This window comes from Nuphar pumila, chromosome 7 (genome assembly GCF_984573655.1).
Source record: "Nuphar pumila chromosome 7, dmNupPumi1.hap1.1, whole genome shotgun sequence".
Lineage (NCBI taxonomy): Eukaryota > Viridiplantae > Streptophyta > Magnoliopsida > Nymphaeales > Nymphaeaceae > Nuphar > Nuphar pumila.
In genome coordinates, this window is record NC_143255.1 from 120935374 (window position 1) to 120955681 (window position 20308).

The 20308-nt window shown below is 35.9% G+C and overlaps 1 protein-coding gene across 1 annotated transcript; it reads left to right on the forward strand.

Annotated features, from left to right (window-relative positions):
* The first annotated feature begins 7136 nt into the window (after positions 1-7136).
* On the forward strand, positions 7137-18246 carry LOC149833225 (isopentenyl-diphosphate Delta-isomerase I). The gene is made up of 6 exons (XM_090015002.1): positions 7137-7551; positions 8642-8697; positions 15827-15918; positions 17279-17381; positions 17476-17613; positions 17698-18246. Exons 1-6 carry the CDS (start codon positions 7298-7300, stop codon positions 17949-17951), a joined length of 897 nt encoding a protein of 298 aa, XP_089871128.1. The 5' UTR covers positions 7137-7297; the 3' UTR covers positions 17952-18246.
* The last annotated feature ends 2062 nt before the right edge of the window (positions 18247-20308 follow it).

A 20308-nucleotide genomic window follows, 5' to 3' on the forward strand; every position in this document is an offset into this window, starting at 1 on the left:
ATTGCCTTTCCCTCTTCTCCTTATTCTTTTTTTGTCTTTCCTTCTCCTCTGCCTCATTCTTCATTTGCCTTATCTTTATTTGCTTTTTCAAATATTTCTGCTCCATCATTTGCCTTTCCTTCTATTCCTCATCCTTCTTCTTCTACAGTTACCTTTCTCTCTCCTCCTCCTCATGCTTCTTCCTTTGTCTTTCCTTCTCTTCCTCGTCCTCTTTCTCCTTCCTTTGCTTTTCTCTCTTCTCCTCCTTCTTTTGCCTTCACTTCTCCTCCTTCTCCTTATTCTTCCTTTGCTTTTCTCTCTCCTCCTCCTCCTCCTTTTACCTTCGCTTCACTTCCACCTTCTCCTTATTATTCCTTTGCTTTCCTCAATCCTCCACCTTCTCCTTCCTTTCCCTTGATTTCCTTTGCTTTTTTCATTATCCTCCTCCTTCTTTTTATTTTGCTTCTCTTCATCATCCTTCTTCTTTTTCATATGTACTTCTTTCTCATCATTCTTTGTTGGATTATCATCTTCAATATATAACTGATTAGGCTATGCTCTATACTTTACCGACAATTACTCCCTTTCTTTATCATTCTCAATCTTCATTATTTTGTAGTATGCTTCTAATTGCTCATACAAAGCATACTGTTGGATGATTTCGTCAAGAGATTTCTCTGTCGACGACGAAGCGTTTCTTCTCTTAGAAATATAAGCCATCGGTAACCTGCACAACATAAAAACTCACCGAGACAACAAAGGATGCTCTGACGAAAGAAGATGAAGTGTTAGATTTTTTGTGGAACGTTTAGAGGGAAATATTGCGAAGAACTCCTTTTATAGCTGAGGAGTTTAATGCTTATGGGACCTGCCAAAGATTTTTTGCCGATTCACATTTTTGGTGGTTCACGTTTTATAATAAAAGATTTTATAATGACGTCTTTGTTGGCCACAAAGATTTACCTTTGTTACGAAAATATTGTCATAGTATAATGCAATTCAATGATCAAATATCATACAAATCGATATGAAAATTATTGTTGATAGCTTATAAATCGATATACATAATCAGGATAGAAATCGATATCTAGAATCAAGTCAATATCTTAAATCGATATTAAGAATCAAAACATCTTAAATCGATATGGAAATTCTTATTGATATCTTAAAAATCGATATTTAAAATCAAAACAATGTTTTAAATCGATATTAAAAATCAAAACAATATCTTAAATCAATATTAAGAATCAGCATAGAAATCGATATTAAGATTCAGAATAATATCTTAAATCGATTTGGAAATTCGTATTGATATCATAAAAATCGATATTTAGAATCAAAACAATATCTTAAATCGATATTAAGAATCAAAACAACATCTTAAATCGATATGAAAATTCCTATTGATATATTAAAAATCAATATTTATTATCAAAACAATATCTTAAATCGATATTAAGAGTCAACATAAAAATCGATATTAAGATTCAAAACAATATCTTAAATCGATTTGGAAATTCGTATTGATATCCAAAAAATCGATATTTAGAATCAAAACAATATCTTAAATCGATATTAAGAATCAAAACATCTTAAATCGATATGAAAATTCCTATTGATATCTTAAAAAATGATATTTAGAATCAAAACAATATCTTAATCAGTATTAAGAATCAAAATAATATCTTAAATCGATATTAAGAATCAACGTAGAAATCAATATTAAGATTCAAAACAATGTCTTAAATCAATTTGAAAATTCGTATTGATATCTTTAAAATCGATATTTAGAATCAGAACAATATCTTAAATTGATATTAAGAATCAAAACAATATCTTAAATCGATATGGAAATTCCTATTGATATCTTAACAATCGATATTTAAAATCAAAACAATATTAAGAATCAAGATAATATCTTAAATCCATATTAAGAATCAGCATAGAAATCAATATTAAGATTCAGAACAGTATCTTAAATCGATTTGAAAATTCATATTGATATCTTAAAAATTGTTATTTAGAATCAAAACAATATCTTAAGTCGATATTAATAATCAAAGCAATATCTTAAGGGTTTTAGGTTTAGGGTTATGGCTTAGGATTTAGGTTTAGGGTTATGGTTTTTAGGGTTTAGGATTTAGGGTTAGGGTTTTTAGGGTTTAGGGTTTAAGGGTTTTAGGGTTTAGGGTTTAGTTTAGGTTAAGATTTAGGTTTATGGTTTATAGTTTATGGTTTATGGTTTAGGGTTAAAGGGTTTACAGTTAAAGGGTTTAGGGTTAGGGTTTAGGTTTAGGGTTAAAGGGTTTACAATAAAGGGTTTAGGGTTTAGGGTTTAGGTTTAGGGTTTAGGGTTAGGGTTTAAGTTTAGGGTTTAGGTTTAGGTTTAGGGTTTAGGGTTCAGGGTTAGGGGTTAGGCATTAGGGTTTATGGTTTAGTATTTAGTAATATATTATGGGTTTAGGGTTAGGGTTTATTAAGATATTAAGGGTTTAAGGTTTAGAGTATAGGTTTAGGTATAGTAATATATTATGTGATATATGTACCGATTTATAAAATATTAAGTGTTTTCTAGTATCGATTTGTTAGATATTGTAGTATATAATTGAAAAATATGCGTGAGGAATTTACATTGTAGCGACATGAGGTGGCCATTTGCGTGTTCAAATCGTTGTTCATTTAGTGATTTCTATGGAAATCACTTCAAAACTTTGTACCTACAATTAAATGGCTGTCACGTGAATCGCTATCGTCGACAAGTATACATCGCTATTTTATCAAACATATAAATTGTTCTTGCTTTAAACGTATAAATCACTGCTTCAAACATACAAATCGTTGTAAAAATCACACCCTTCATAAGTACATATCGTTGTAACATTTGGGATTCAACAGTAAATGTCGTTCCACATCTCGCTCGTTATAAAAAATCGATATGCCTTGTGAGACCTGGATTATGGTTGACGATTTATGCGATTTACACAATGATGTATATGTCGACCACAACGATTTGTCTTTGTATAGAAAATATTGGAATAGTATTACGCAAATCACGATTTGTAAGCTATTATGCTGAATTTTCATATCGATTTGTAATATATTATGTGATATGTATATCGATTTGTAAGATATTTTATTATGATATTGAAACGTGTTTATGCGGCGTTTACATTGTTGTGCGATTGTGGTGGCAATTTGCGTATTCAAATTATTGTTCATTTAGTGATTAAAATTGAAATCGCTTCAAAGCGTCGTAGCTTTCATTAAATCGTTGTCACGTGAATCGCTATCATCAACACACATATAGGATAAGTCGTTTCTTTAATTGGCATGGTAAATAACAACTCGATGCATAGTATAGTGTGATGCAACTGACGATCATGACAGATAACATGAAGAATGATGTTCATGTAGATTTAATTTTGCATGGTCGACAGGAAGAAATCCTTTTGCCTCATAAGTGCGCGTAGTTTTCATTCTCCTCCTCCTCCTTCCTTTGCTTTTCCTTCTCTTTGTCATCCTTCTTCTTCTTCTTCATTCTTAGTTCTTCCTCATTTTTCTTCGTTTGCTTTTCATCTTCAATATCTGGTGGATCAGGCTCCGCATAATAAATATCCAACAATTTGTTTCTGTCTTTTTCATGGTCAATGTTCATTATATTTTGGTTCTTTACACAACCCTCATATATATCGGATTGGCGGATGATTTCTTTAAGAGTCATCCCCTCCAACGATGAAGGCTTTCTTGTCTTACGAATTCTAGTCATTGCTAACCTGCACAACACATAAATTTAATTGCAAATCATTTTAAAAATCAAACCCTTCATAAGTACATATCATTGTAAATCATAAATCGCTATTGCATTAAATGTATAAATCATGGCTGCTTTAAATATATAAATCATGAATTATAAATCGGCTAAATCGCTACTGCTTGAAACGTGTAAATCGTTGCTGCATTGAATAAATCACTGCTGCATTGAACAAGTCACTACTGGATTAAATGTATAAATCATTGTTAAATTCAAACTGACAAATCGTTGTAGAAATTTAGCTCTCATAAGTACATATCATTGTAATGTTTGGCCTTTATAAGAACAAATCATGTTAACTGTTTTTCGACGCCCAGAAGGTGGATATGTATAAATCGATTTGTTTCAGTATGAAAATAGGTGTTATTTAGCATGAATAGTATAACCAATTGTAAAATTTAGCATTCAGATTTACATAACGAAAATTGATTTGTTTCCATAACGAAACCTGACACAAAACTCACCGAAATGACACAAGTTTTGCTAATCCGACAGTGGAGGAGAAACACCTAGAAGGTAGATGCAGTCGATGGTGGCAATGGTGCTCCGACTACGCTTCGACGGCAGTAGACGACGAAAAGGGGTGCTCCAGCAGCAGCAGACGACGACAAAGGGTGATCCCGCGGCAACAGTCAAAGGCTGCATCGTCAAAGAGAGCTCTTGTTACAACAGATGGTGCATCATCAAAGGGTGAGACAGAACGTTTAGGGCGACATATTGCGAGGACCTCCTGTTAAAGCAAAGGAGTTTACTTCTTAAGGCAGAAATGATGATGAGATTAACCTTTTCTGGTGGAGGACATTTTTGTTCTTTACTCGAAACTTCATGACGTTAATGGCGGAAAAGGGTACTTAAGTCTTTGCAAACAAACCAGACTCCGATGCTAAGTGATGCTTACACACATAGGGAAACAAGCCCCACGTGCTTACATACATGGTACTCATTCAGACCCCGGAACACGTACCTGTGTGTTCCGAAGGGAACATATAACCTGCTTCGTAAAAAAAATCATTCAACAGGCTGAGTTGTTCTTGCGCTGAGCCAAATGCGAGCTATTTAGCTGATTATTATTTTTTTGTGATGAGGAACCCTCGCTGAAGTGAGGAAAACCCCAGGTGAGGTGCATGACCACCATGCCTTAGATGACCCACCTCTGAAAGCTAGACACACCCATGCCCCGAAGCTGATTCTTGGAAAAGCAGGAAAGGGACTCCTAGCGATGACCGTTGGAGTCAACATCAACTCTTTCAATGCACTGGTCCAACATTTAGGTTTATCTATTTATGTTGGATGATCATGGTACAATGAATCTTTTTTAAGTTATAAGAGTTTTTTATGCCTGGAGATATTGTTTAGGCTGTTTGGTTGCATAGGAAAAAAAGAAGATAAAAAGCTGAAAAGATTTTCCAAAATGCTTGTATTCTTCGCATTCTTTTCCCATGCATAACAAACATGGAGAAAAATCTTTGACCAGTTATTTTATATTTTTTTTCTTAAAGAAACAATCTAAAGCAAGGGCAGCTTTTTTTTAGATAAATTTGTTTAAATAAAATTTATCCAAAACGTTCTCCTACAATAAAATGAGAGCTTAGGGCACGTTTGTTACGCACCTTGTAGTAACAAGAGTCGCCCAAAAAGAAAGCAGCAGGAAAGTGTTTATTCTAGAGGGAAGGTGCAATTGTAGTTTAATGTGAAACCCATTATTTCATATGGAAAGATGCAAGCCCCGCCTTGAGCTGAGAAACGAGACGAGCAGCAAATCAAGATATGAGCCAGGTTGTTTAATTATCTGAGCCGAGTACGAACAGGAAATGCTTGACATTTTTTTTATTTGTTATATATTATATTTATATACATTATACAAAACCTACTAAATGAAACATGCTATTGGATTTTTATAAATTTCTGGTATGTTTTTTAAATTTTGACCTTACATATGTGATGTGATCTATATGCTTTTTCTTTATAGGAATCACTTCTTGGAACATTTGATTATGATGCATGGATATGTTTTTATAAGGTTTCAAAAATCAACAGCCTAGAATTTCATAAATTCTTGAGGCTCCAAATACTATTTTTTTTCATAAAAAATGCATGTCTATTTCTAGTAAAGCAATGAACACATCTATAAGGTCAGAATTTCAAAAAAAATACCAAAAATCTATGGGTTTTGTATTTTGTAGGTTTTCATATATATATATATGTATATATATATCAGGGGTAATATTTAGTGATATTGAAGGCACAAAACTATTGAAAACAAATAATCTTTTTTCATGTTTTTGAATTTTGTTTTATAAATCGGATCTTTTTTAGTAGAAAATAAGATCTAAATCATGTGATTGTGATATGTAAGCATTTTTTAAGGGCTTCAAAAACCAATGGCCCACAATGTGTTAAAATTTCACGACTTAAAAAATCATATTTTGGGATTGAAATCGCACAAACCAAGGTTTGATTCTTAGCAAACAAACCATGTTTAACATGTCTTTTAACCCATTTCCAGCATAAGTATATTAACACATTTATATATTATAAGTATACTATATATCTTATATATACGATCAAATTTTCAAAAACTTAAAAAACAAAATGAGTCAACTTGTAATGGGGCTCAACTCATTTACCGATCGTATCAGGTCAGAACCCGGACCAGATTTTGGGGAATGGTATCAGGTCAGAACCCGGGTCTAATCGGGTCCATTATAAGAAAAACCATACCCGGTCCCAATAAGAACTACATGAACCATACCCGGTAAAACCATATTTTTTATCATGTTTTACAATAAAAAATTGCAGATCTGAATTGGAACTCGGGTCAGGTCCAGGTCTGGTATAAAATTTCACAAACTATACCCGGGTCCATGCATTAATTGGACCTTCAGGTCTGAACCCGGTTGTTCTTATTTATCACCATACCCAGACCGTATAGAGTTTGGTTCTGATCTGGTCCGGGTAAGCCAGGCCCGTTGACACCCTTACTTGGATTATCCAAAAATCTAAAGAAAAGAGATCTTTTCGCATGAAAGAGGGCGTGAAACAATTGCGCCCGACGGTGATCCTTTTAGTGAGCGCTGGAGGGTCCGGATCGGGTGCAACCACATTGCACAAAATTTGTGCATTAAGCACCTGATTGCCCTCCATCAAGCCTTGGGCCCCACAACTGACATGCCTGTCCCTCACGATGGATGATGATGAGGTGCTTAATGCACTAATATTTGTAAAATTATATTGCACCTGTTCTTTTCGCCTGATTCCTTACTATATTGAGGATACAGCGACAGATGGTGAAGGTTAAACAAACTGCGCGTATCGTTAAACCAAGATTTGCTGGGGCACAAGGAAAGCGCTGCAGGGAGAGTTTTTTTTTCGACAGCCGAGAAAGTCTCTATGAAAAGCAGGAGAGAGAAAAAGAGAAAAGGAAGAGGAAAACCGAAGATTAAACATATTCAAAGAAATTAGCCCTATTTATATTTTTTTTTCGCTATAAAGGGGAGGCAGACCGCCATGTCCGCGACTACGACGCTGTTTCTCAGCAGAGCGATCCGTTGCTCCACGTCGCATTCCTCCCTCCCACTCCGACCGCCCACTCTCCTCCACGATCTCCGATCTCAGACGTTCCTTTTCGCCCGCCGGCTGTTCCCGGCCGTCCGATCTGCGCCGCCTCCGCTCCGGAGAACCGTCGCGTCCGTCGTCCAGATGGGAGAGGCCGCGGATTCAGCCATGGATGCCGTTCAAAGACGCCTCATGTTCGAGGACGAGTGAGACCCCCTTTCTTTTCCCCCTTTCCCTTTTCTTTTCTTTTCTTTTCTTTTTTGCGTGAAAATCCGCCGGAATTAGGTCGATATAGCCGAAGAATTGTAAATGACGGCCTTTCGGAGTCGGAAATGAAGAAATTAGTAGCTTAATTGGGAGAAAAATGGACGAGGAGTGAGGGTGCCTTTTCAGAGGGTTTCGGATCGGAATGTTGAACTCGAGGACGAGATCGAAGCGGTATTCTTGTGCATGCAGAAGTGAAAATGCATGTAAAACGTCTCGGATCTGTTCTATCTTCCTGGATCCATGGTAGGAGAACATCGTTCTTGGGTCTCTTCTGTGGAACCCTTTGGGCAGGAACGGGATTGGAAGATTTTTTTATTTATTATTTATCTGTTTAATTATTCCGTGGAAAGGGGGTAGAGCACATTTTTTAGTTAATAAGGAGTGGAAACTGAGTGCATAATTTGAAGAAGGTATTGGTTCGAAACTTCGAATCAACCACTTTGGTCTTAAAAAAAAAGGGTAATCAAGAAAGGGTAGGTTTATTTCTTATTTGATGGGCGCCGCACGTTTTGTACGTGTTTTTAGGGATAAGAAAAGCACGTTTTCGTACGTCTTTTTGAGTTTTTTGAAGGATAAGAAAAAACACGTTTTATACGTTCCAACATTCTGGGTCAACAACTAATTTTAAATTCCCATTTTGATGTACGGGAACTTCTGATAGCAATCAATAATGTTTTCTTTCTTTCTTTTTATTTGGGATTGAATAACTTTTTTTAAGAGCAAAAATGGGTTATAATCACTGTTTAACGGTAATGATAAACTTTTAACGTTCTGAATTACGGTGAAACGGCGATAATTTTGTGCGATAGTTTTATTGAGAAACCAAATTGGTTAGTCCTTTTAACAATACTGGAATAAAAAGAAAGCTCCTCCAGTGCTGCCTTGGCGATATCTGTTAATGGTATTTGGGAAATATTTGAGTTATCTATTGACGGTTGTTGTTTAACATGCATCTAGGATTTATTTCAGTATCTTTTCTAGGGCTCCTGAGACAAACTGTTTACCATATTTTGGTTTATACTTCCACAGGTGCATTTTGGTGGATGAGGAGGATCATGTAATTGGGCATGATTCAAAGTACAATTGTAAGTCAGATTAAACATTTCTGTCTGTTTGTGTATCAAAAAATCTAATTCTTTAATTTTAGACAAACACTATGAATGATCAGAAGAATATGAGTTTTATACATTTTTGTGTTTTCAGTTCTGATTTTCATATGCATGGGATCACCATCAGTCATTTAAAAATATAACCATACTAGATTTTATTCAACCTTGAAGAAGTGGATAGGCTGGAGAGGCACTCTGTTAGTAATGGTTTACGTTTTAACAAGGAACATATATTCTGTTGGGCACTTGCATAGCCTAGTTTTTGTTTCTTCTAGATAATTAAAATGATGGGAACTTGTTTCAGCAAAAAAAGTTTGTGGATGCATTAAATGAACTGAAAACTTTTTCCATTTGCATGTTCAGTGTTGATTTGTCTTCTAAATTCATTGATATGGACAACATTTGCTGAATCTGATTTTGTTTCTCAAGAGTTCTATTAGGAGATGGTTGAAAATTTTATTTATCAATAACAGAAATATAATAAGCTACACTTGTTATCCATTTTTAGCATACTTAATGAATTGACTCTGAAGTTGAATCAAGCCTGGCAGTGTTACTATTGACTTCATAATTTTTTTTAAAAAGATTGTTGACTTCACGATTTTCAATCTCCAGAGGTGCTAAGTCACACGATGCTTGATAGATTTTGGGCAATTATAAATCCGTAAGCTCCTTTAAGTTGTGTTGTTATTAGGCCTTGTTGTCCAAATTAATAGTAGCATTGGAATCTCTTGAATTGTGGACTTCATTGATTTGTTGCAGTCACTTCTCTTTTTTCATGCTGGAAATTGAATTTTGGAAGCCATTAGCTGTTGCTGCTTGCTTATGTATTTTGCTCATTTAAGTTAACGTGCAAAGTTAACTTATTGAAGTCTAGGTTTCGATCCTAGTAGTAAATTATCAATTTAAATGTCTAGCTAGCTGATTTCTGGTTTTTGAGTTGCTCTTTAAAGTGGAAATATTTCGTGAATAATATATGCTGGTAACATGTTGAACAACTGATTCATTAAAGCACCATTTGTCAAGCCTCAAGTTATCAAAGGCTGATGGAAGTCCTTTTCTTTTCAATTCTTTATTTGAAGTCATCGACTTTTTATTAAGAGCATTGGATCACCAATGAAATGCATCTTTGCTGTGATTTCACAAGAAACTATGACGAGTATAGTTTATTAATTAAGTTCATCACCTTGATTTACAATGTTGGCAGCCAAATGTGCATTACTCAATGCTTTGATGATTCTGAGGATTGATACATTTTGTAGGAGACCATAATGGTGTATTGAATGTTAAGCTCTGAGGTAATTGTGTAGGTTATGCATGTGGAATCATTTGCAGTGATGGATGGATCTTTCTATTGATGTTAGGATGCACATTGAGGAGTAGCCACAACCACACTCATCATAATATGAACTCTCTAGGGTGGTGGGCTACATTGCTTCCACATTCTTTCTGTGTGAGCTCTTATTTTCAACAATGATTTTATAAAGATCAATATTTGGATTAACCATTTATTCAGACATGTTAGACAACATGTTTGGGGTCATCAATGTGTTCAATAATACAACCACCCACTTTGTTCAGCCAAGATGTTTATAATATGTTTATTGCTGGAGAATGCTGTATTTTATTGCAAATAATTTTTCAGCTTTCCTTCAACTACACTTGTTGTAGTAAGAAACATAGTGGTATGTTAAAAGATGACATTAAGAATAAATACAAGTAGGCTGGGTAAAATATTAGCAAACAGGAAATAGTCCCATGTCATCAAAGATAAGGTGGGTTCTCCCACCTTTATTTATGAGACCACCTCCCTCTTTGATTTTGACTTTCGTATGTGTCACATTTGCCATCATTTGAAAGTTGAGATAATAACATGATACATTTAAAAGAGGCAAAAATTTGAAAACCTCGTGATATTATCAGTATTATTAAGTTCTTGGAGATGTTTGTGACTATGTTTGAAACAGTGTCATAGGCAAACACCCTTCACAAGTTTGTCACAATATATTATGTGGCTGGCCTTGCTTTCTTTTGGTGCTCATAAAACTTTAACACACACACACACACACACACACACACACACACACACACATATATATATATGTATGGGTTAATCTAACATTAAACTAGTTGTGTTTAATATTAGATGGATTCAACCTTATAAAAATGACTAAAACACCCTTAAAATAATGGCATTCTTCAAAATGTAAGGTTACTTTTTGAGGTAAAAAGGTAACTTTGATAGCTTTGTAAAGTTAGCTTTTTGGAAAAGGTGTTTGACTTTTCAATTCCCTCCAAGTTCAAAAAACCTATAATGCCCGAAAAAGTAACCATGTATTTTTAAAAACTAGTTTAACTCATAATTAGTTATTTTAATAAGGTTGAATCCATCTAATGTTAAACACAACTAGTTTAATGTTATATTAACTCATTAGCCCTATATATATGGGTCACATTTGGTCATGTCGCCATTACCTAGAAATGTCCCTTTTTTATTTTTTTTGGTTGTTTTTCTTAAAACCAACCTTACAGATGTGATTTGCATGTTTCACTTAGTGGGGATTATGTTTTGAATCGTCCAATTTCGACACAGGTAGGATTTTATAATTCAAAAATCAATGGCCTACAATGTGCTATACAGTGTTGTGAAAAGCGTTGAGGCATAGCGAGGCGCTCCACCAAAATCTGAGGCGAGGCGTAAAGCGTAAGCCCCAATTTTTTTTAAACTTAAAAAAGATTATAAAAAATATCTAAAATTATAAATAAATAAAAATTGCTTTATTGATGAAACAACAACCAACAAGAAATAAAAAATCTCAAATAAATACAAAAAAAATATGAGATTAACATGTAAAAGTAACATTAATGCAATAACTTGATCTACGTAAGTATCTAAGAAATAAAATATGCGCAATATTCATTCAATAAAAAATTAACAACGAAATGCATATTAGCATTTACAACATCATATGGACATAATTAGAAAATGCATGTTAGCATTAACAACTAATCAATTCAATGGATTCAACATATCTTTTGATTTTTTTTCTTCCTCAACCGAATGTAGCAAGTTGTGCATGGCTTGCCAAATCAATTCAATGACTGGCAACTTTTAAATCTTTTTTTTTTGTCACCACAATAACGTGCTCAACTGACTACTAAAAGAGATAAAAACCATTAAGAATTGATTTAGGATGATGACCAACCAGTGGACCCACTAAGTTTTTTTTGTTATGAGAAGCACCCTTGACAAAACAGTCTGGACCAAAGGTCTGCCGTAGTAAATCAAAAGAAAATCCTAATTTAAGTAATTTAAGCTAATAAACTAGAATAAATCAAACAAAAAATAATTAATGTTAAAAACCTAAAGAGGATTCTCAAAGTTGCAGTAACAAAGTCTCATAATCAACACTCAAAAGAAGTAGGGCATTTATCCCACACCTTAAAGAAACCTAAAAAGATGACCAACAGATCACAATCTATATAGGAGATTTTGGACAGAGGGTTGCAGTCCATTCATCCTTTGCAAATCAAAGATGAAAAACCTATTTTGTGAACCAATGCTTTGTCCAAAAGATGGAAAGATAAGTTGAAGAAAAATCAGAAAATACAAACTGAGAACAAGAATGGGGAAAAAGTGAAACTTACCCAAAATGTACAAACTACGTGTTTCAAATGAACGAACTCGTCTCCTCCTTTCTCTCCGACAACAAACCCTAATACACCCAAACAAATTTTTGGCCCCCGAACTCATCTCCTCCTAACTCGTCGCCTCGGCTCTCTGTTTTTCAGAAAACAACAGGCCCCCAACTGCGTGTTTCTCAAAAAATATAACATTAGGGTCGGGGAGTCCTGTTATTTAAAACCTAATTTTTGGTCAAATGAGGGCTTTGACCCTCATTTGACCAAAAATCTGAGGCGTATACGCCTCACCTTGAGGCGCGCCTCGCCCTGAGGCGTGCGCCTCAAGGTGTATGAGGCGCACGCCTTGGGGCATTTGCGCTTTATACCTGCGCCTCAAGGCACAAAGGCCCTCGCCTTGAGGCGAGGCACGCTTTTTTGCGCCTTGAGGCACGCTTTTAATAACACTGGTGCTATATTTTCCCTGGTAATAAAATTGTGTTTTTTTCTCATAAAAAAACATGATCCAAAATCCGGTTCCATGAGGTCAGTTTGGTTCAAAACAACTTGCACATAGGAGATCCAAACTCGTTTGTATGTAATGGCACCATTGTCAATCCATTACCCATATATATGTATGTACATATCATGTAATGATATCAAACAGATGATTATGTCAACTTGGTCACTCCCTCTCTAAAAAATGAAAGATCATTCAAAGACTACAAATCAAACACATGAAGAATTTGTATCATCCCTACTGGTAGAAAGATTGCTCAACCAAGATTCAAAAACGAGTGAAAAATCTTTCTTAATGGATTCATTCTCGTTCAACTCTTATTTCATATCTCTTGACTCCAACAATCCAGAAACCCATAAAATAGTCCAGAAAGATGCTCCGTCTAGGGGTACAACATGTAGTCGGATATAGAGACGAACATAAAAGAAGTTAGTGACTGAGCTAAGAGATATATTTTTTTCTTTTTATTAATCAAGTCAAGAATCTTGTCAGTAATAAACAACTTCAACCAATAAGAGATAATAGCTCTGCCAACTAATCAGAGGATCGGAGAATAGGATCCATCTCGATGTAGTTTCTTGATGAGGAGAAATCCAAAGGGCTTTATGAGAATTAGGGGTAGGAAATGGCCTGATAGGCTTGACCCAAAGCCAGGCCCTACATGATCTCAGCCAATTATCATCGGGTTCAGGCTAGGCTGTTTAGGCTCGACCAGGTCCTACGCCTTTTGATAATGGGCTGGGCCTGATTTGGATCTGTCTAGTTAATCGGGCTGCGCCCAGCCAGACTTTAACTGGGCAGGACAGCAGGATCCCAGTCCAAGGTGGGACAGCTACCTGAGAGCCCGGCTGGCTGGATGCCGGATGTCTATCCCTAACAATGACAAGAGTCAGACAATCAAGATTTTCGAAACAAAACTACAGTAGGGCTGCTTAACTTTGGCATGGAAAACATGTAACCATAGATTCCTTAGTGGTTTGACCGGTATAGTTGATGGTTTAGAAATGTTGATATTCATAAGGGCTTCATACAAAAACTTGTGGTTTCTGCCTGTATGCAGAGAGAGCTATTGAACAATTGATTAATGTTGTTGCTTGGCCAATTCTTGTACTGTTGTATATGGGTCTTGTGCTAGTTTTCCTTAGATCTTGTTTATTATTTAAAGACTAAGCATATTGATATTAATTGACACAAAAGGTGGTCACATTATTTAAAATAATTCTATGAGATCTCAACTTCAATTGGTCAATTGTTTGCACCAAGGGTATTGGAAGATCAACGCTCACCAAACTCATTGGCAAGCTTGACAATGATTTTCATCTTTTACTGTTGGGATATTAAGGGCTTTTCTAAAATGATTGTAAAATAGTGCTCTTATATATACGCATACTTCTGATATAGAATTTGTACCAAGGTATTTTTGTTATTATACCCTAACTACCCTTGTTATTCTGCTGTTAATACTTGTTATTTGGCTCATAACAGTAATAAACAGGTAGGGGCCTGCCTAACCCTGCGCTTTTCTTCTAAAAATATAGCAATTTAGTGAATGGAAGTGTTCTGTTTGTGGCCCTAATCTCACGAGTTTTTCTTATTCTGCTCTCTCTCTCTCTCTCAATCACATCTTGGTTTCTAAAGCATAAAAATGTAAATCCCTAATGCATCTAAGGTCTGCGACCAGAGAAACCTAGAAAATATTTTTGGAAACCAATTTAAAATAGCTTTCATGATGAGAATGTGCTTCAATGTGTCAAATTGCGAGGGCAATTGGATTGAGTTTTTTTTTTCGGAATCAAGGTTGTAGCTATAAATAGCCGTAAGATCTTGAAAAGGGAATTCTGAGTCCCCTTAGCATTTCAGAGGAGTGCCAAAATGTTCGGTGAATCAAACTGGCATTGGCCACAACCAAGCATTGGTTGGACCCCTCATTTCTTTCTTGTTGTCTGAAGTGGCAATGGAAACAGGCTGCTGGAATTAGATTCTAACAATGCATAAAATTAGACGTATTTGAAGTATACAACTTGAACTTCATACTTCCAAGTTCTTTGGATGGCTTATTAGAATTCCTAGTGGTAAAAGCTCAAATGTCAATATGTTTTGCTTCTATGTATCTAAATTTGACCCATGCATGTGTTATAGGCAGAGCCTAGGCGGTGAGCTCCTAAAAAGGCCTAGGCGGTACCCTAAATTAAAAAAAAACATAATAAGAAACATGTATACAACATAAAATCAATCAACATTAAGCAATAGAAAAATAATGTCGTTGACCACTGCAAAGCAATTATATTACATAACCTTAACCTACTCAAACAAATTAAGAATAAATTAACAATTGAATAAACAAACCATACAACTAACAACGTGAATGAACAGTACACAAAAGATAAAATCGTGTATACAAAAAATTAACAATAACAATAGACATAATACAAGCAATAGACAAATAATGTCTTCTTCAACTCAACAATAGACATAATACAAGCCATAGACAAATAATGTTTTTTTTTTTCTTCTTCTTCTCAACAATAGACATAATACAAGCAATAGACCAATAACATGTATTCTTTTTCTTCTTCTTCTTGATATGTCTTTCAAAAAATATTCTTTTTTTTTCTCCTCCTCGAAGAAGAAAACAAATGATATGTCTTTCAAAAAAAAAAGAGCCTAGGCTCTAAAAAAAGCCTAGGTGGTCCCAACCTAGGAAACATAGGCAGTAATATAGGGCCCTATTGCCCAAACCTGGTCGCCCAGGCGGTGTGGCTGCGCCTAGGTCGCCTAGGCCGCCTTTGACAACTAAGGTTATAGGTTAAATATATTTAGCTATAGTTTCTGCTCCTCTGGTTTATGCAGCCTGCTTGACATTGCTTGCTTCTTGGCTTGTGCAGTAGCTTCACTACAGCTAATCCTATTCTTTTCTTTATATCATGATTTGATCATGTAGTAACTATAAAGTTTGTTAAACAGGTCATTTGATGGAGAAAATAGAAGCTGAAAATCTTCTACACAGAGCATTCAGTGTTTTCTTGTTTAATTCAAAATATGAATTGCTCCTGCAGGTATGTTACATCTATCATATTTTCTGGACATGTCAACATAGTATGGCATGATTAGGTGACCATATTGAGATGAAACATGTTCAGTGATATCTTCATGGGAATGTTGCAATTGGAATGTTTACGTAAATACAACAAGCTTTGCAAAGAAGTATCACAAGAAAACTTTCTTAATATAAATATACTTAGCCTGATCAGCCTCTTCATGTGAGCACTTTGTTTGTATGTGCTTTGCTTGCTGTGAGGCTTTAATAATCTTTTTCCACCAAGTTGAATGCTAATTTTGACAACCATGGCTTCTTTCATAGTTTTCTGGATATTGGCATGTGCTATAGCCTAAAGGTTTTGCATGATGAAGCACAATCTGTTGGGTAATCTAAATTTCGGGATCATCATTTTAACTTTACATTTTTGTTTATGTCAGTATTGATTCGGGAGTTTACGTAAAACTTCTTGGTAATTCTCTTGGCAATAATATTTTAGGTTATGAAAAGCAAATTGATGGATCAAGCTGGACCAGAATTCAAACCTTGACCACTAAAGCTCTTAATTGCAGTCGTGGCTAGGGGTGCACAATGAGTCAAGCTATCTCAACCTGGATTGGGGTTGCTCATGCATATAATTGAGCCGTGCTCAAGCACAGGTCCAAGCTTGTTTGTAGCAAATGAGCTGTGCCTTGTATCTCTATCGAGCTTGATTAAGTTTGAGTAGCCTCGATTAGGATTGTTAAACATGTACATTAATATGGTCATATAGTCTTTGTGTTGCATAATAAGACAGAAAAATAAGTCCTGTCCTTACAGGTTGAATGTTGGGTAGGTTTGAAAGAGATTGCAGATTCAAAGCTCTTCCCCTCCAGCTTGAGCTGAGCTTGAAGAATTTTTTCTTTAAATGAGCAGATCTCGAACTGTGAGGCTTGGCTTGCGCTCTGCTCATGTTCCGACCTAGTCCTGGTCTATCTTCCATGCTTAAATGCAACTCCGCTTGGAATAATCATAGAAGTTGGATATGTGATGTGGACTAGCCTGACATAATGTTGGCCTGCCTTAGTTAGCCAGGGTCATGAAATTGTTGATCATTTATTTCGGGACTAAAATCTGGCTCATTTAGATTCTTAGTCCCACTCTGAAAGTGTGAAGATTACACATACTCAAATTGAAAGAAAAAGAAAACGATGATTCTAGTTTGGGATGTAGAGATGGTGCTCAAAACTTTCTTTCAAAAGGGTGAACTTCCTCAGATGGGATTGACTAGTCTGTGGGATAGAGTGCTTGTAACCTTGGATAATTGATAGTGTCTGAGAATTTGCTTGAAGGAACTGATGATTTTTAGACTGGCAACTGATTCTCTCTTTTTTTTACAGCAACGGTCTGCTACAAAGGTAACATTTCCTCTTGTGTGGACTAATACCTGCTGCAGTCACCCTCTTTATCGTGAAGCAGAGCTCATAGAGGAAGATTTCCTTGGTATATCTCTAGATAATAGCACAAACATTATACGTTGAAAGTTTTATTGGGATATATGTCATTCTTTTTTCTTTTCCCTTTCTTTTCTGTGCAGGGGTGAGGAATGCTGCACAAAGAAAGCTCTTTGATGAGTTGGGAATTCCTGCTCACGATCTGCCTATTGACCAGTTTATACCACTTGGGCGCATGCTATATAAAGCACCCTCTGATGGCAAGTGGGGGGAACATGAGTGTAAGTTTCTTCACAATGTGCTATTTTGTACCCCTTTGTTTTTGTACTCTATCTACTTAATCTCTTAAATTTGCTTGCATTCAGTGGATTATTTGCTTTTCATTGTTGGAGATGTCACCGTGGACCCAAACCCAGATGAGGTGGCTGATGTCAAATACGTTAACCGGGAGAAGTTAAAAGAGCTTCTTAGGAAAGCAGATGCTGGTGAAGAGGGTCTTAAGCTCTCTCCATGGTTTAGGCTTGTTGTTGACAATTTCCTGCTCAATTGGTGGATTCATGTTGAAGAAGGAACTCTCAAGGAGGCGGCGGATATGAAGACCATACACAAGCTAGTTTAGAGAGAGCTTCTATGTTTCCTGTGCTCTTGATGTTGTCTTTATCTGGCCTAATAATGGTTACCATGTTTTCTATATTACTTGGAACTAGAAGAAGCCTGATGGGTCGGCAAACTGTGTTCCATTGTCTGACTTTAGGTGTTTCTGTTTGGAGGCTTTAGGATTTCTCATCTTAGTTCAGGTTTTCGGTTGTCTGTAATGTTTGATGCTTTAAATTCTGTGCTTCCTTGGTCTTTTATGAAACTTTGTCAATGCATGTCCGAAGAATGTGAATTTCTTCATGTTCAAGCTATTAACATCAGTGGATGCAAATATGTATTTGACCGTGCTTGGCAATGTTATCAGTATCTGTGTGTATCGCCCTGTATCAGCCGATACACATCATATCGTATCGGCAGAATTGCAGAATTTCATACGCTGCAGGCATCGGCTATTTTTTAATAAATGTAAAAAATATCAAAAAATATTTGTATATTGTTTTAATGGTTTTAACAAGTGACACTATGATTGACACATAATAAGTTTTTATTATTTTTGGGCCGATACAGAACGATTCAGCTGAGTATCGATATCAGCCTATACAGCTGAATCGGCGGCCCAACAATTCAGGGCTGATACCGATACTGACAATGCTAGCACAGTCGTTACATTTCAGTTCAGGTTCAGGTCTTCATGATGTCATAATGAGTTTTCTTTTTCATTTTTCTTTGAGTTTTTCATGAAACTAACCTTACAGATGTGATCTACATGTTTTTTAGTGGGAATCGACTTTTAAATCGTCCGACTAAGGCACATGAGCACAATTTTATGAGTTGAAAAATCAACAGCCTAAAATATGTGATATTTTTCAGCTCATAAATTCGTGTTTTTTCATCACAAACACATGATCCGAAAGCCGTTTTCTAGCATTTGGACCATGCTGAATCCATCTTCGAGGCCAGATTGGGTCAACATGACCTGCACATGTGACTTCCGCAAGGCACTTCCTCCAGAGCTGGCCAACTTAATCAGTATAAAGTGATTGTTCCTAAATTCAAAAAAGAATAAAATGGAAGATAATAGGCCAAAAGTTTTTCTGCCATTGTTTTTTTATGATGAGAAACCCTTGCCATTGTTCACTTAATGGGCTCGTCCCCTTGCAAGGTAAGCCCTGGGTTGGGTCACCGACACTTAATGGAATGTATGGAGTAATAGCAAGACATTTATATATCGAAAAATGATAATAAAAATGACATATTTTCTAAAAAAATTGTAGGATTGCTAAAATTCACTCATGACCAAAACCACCGAAGCAGGTTATATGTTCCCCCCTGAAACACGCATGTGCGTGTTCTTGGGTCTGAATGAGCGCCATGTATGTAAGCATGTGAAGCACATTTCCTCGTGTGTGTCAGCATCACTTAGCATCGGAGTCTGGTGCGTTTGCAAAGACTTAAGTACCCTTTCCTGCCATTAGCGTCATAAAACGATATTTTGAGTAAAGGACAAAAATGTCCTCCCGCCAGAAAGGGTTAAAATCATCATCGTTTTCGCCCTAAAGAGTAAAGTCCTCTACTTTAATAGGAGCTCCTTGCAATATATTGCCCTAAACATTCTGGATCACCCTTTGGCGATGCACTATCTGTTGTAACAGGAGCTCCGATTGATGACGCACCCTTTGCCGTCATCTGATATCGCTGGAGCACCCTTTGTTGTCGTCTGCTATAGTCGGAGCACCTTTTGCCGTCGTCTGTTGCCGCCAGAACACCCTTTGTCGTCGTCGTCGTCTATTATCGTTGGAGCACCATTTATCGTCGTCTGTTCGTGAGAAATAGTTGAACTACCAGAAAAATCAGCATTCAGTCCATTGTTCATCATGATACAAGGGTGCAAATGTCGAACTGAGTAGTCAGAGAATAACAATTTACAGCAGAGATAATGATGGCAACGTTAAACTGAGTAGAGTGACGATTTACAATAGAAATCAGATAAGTGAGTAGCAATTTACTGTAAAAATCAAATCAAAGAGTAGCGATTTACAATAGAACTCAGACAAGAGAGTAGCGATTTACAATAGAAATCAAATCAAAGAGTAGCGATTTATAGTAGAAATCAAATCAGAGAGTAGCGATTTACAATAAAAATCAGATCAAAGAGTAATGATTTACAGTGAAAATCAAATCAAAAAGTAGCGATTTATAGTAGAAATCAGATCAAAGAGTAGCGATTTACAATAGAAATCAAATAAGAGAGTAGCGATTTACAGTAGAAATCAGATCAGAAAGTAGCGATTTATAGTAGAAATCAAATCAGAGAATAACGATTTACAGTACAAATCAGATAAGAGAGTAGCGATTTACAGTAGCAATCAGATCAGAAAG

What these genes read in the sequence shown, in the direction of transcription:
- LOC149833225 (XM_090015002.1), top strand. Translation starts at nt 7,298, where the DNA reads ATGTCCGCGACTACGACGCTGTTTCTCAGCAGAGCGATCCGTTGCTCC. An exon ending in CGCCTCATGTTCGAGGACGA is followed by an intron (nt 7,552 to 8,641) that starts GTGAGACCCCCT and finishes ATACTTCCACAG; the next exon opens with GTGCATTTTGGTGGATGAGG. An exon ending in CAAGTGGGGGGAACATGAGT is followed by an intron (nt 17,614 to 17,697) that starts GTAAGTTTCTTC and finishes GCTTGCATTCAG; the next exon opens with TGGATTATTTGCTTTTCATT.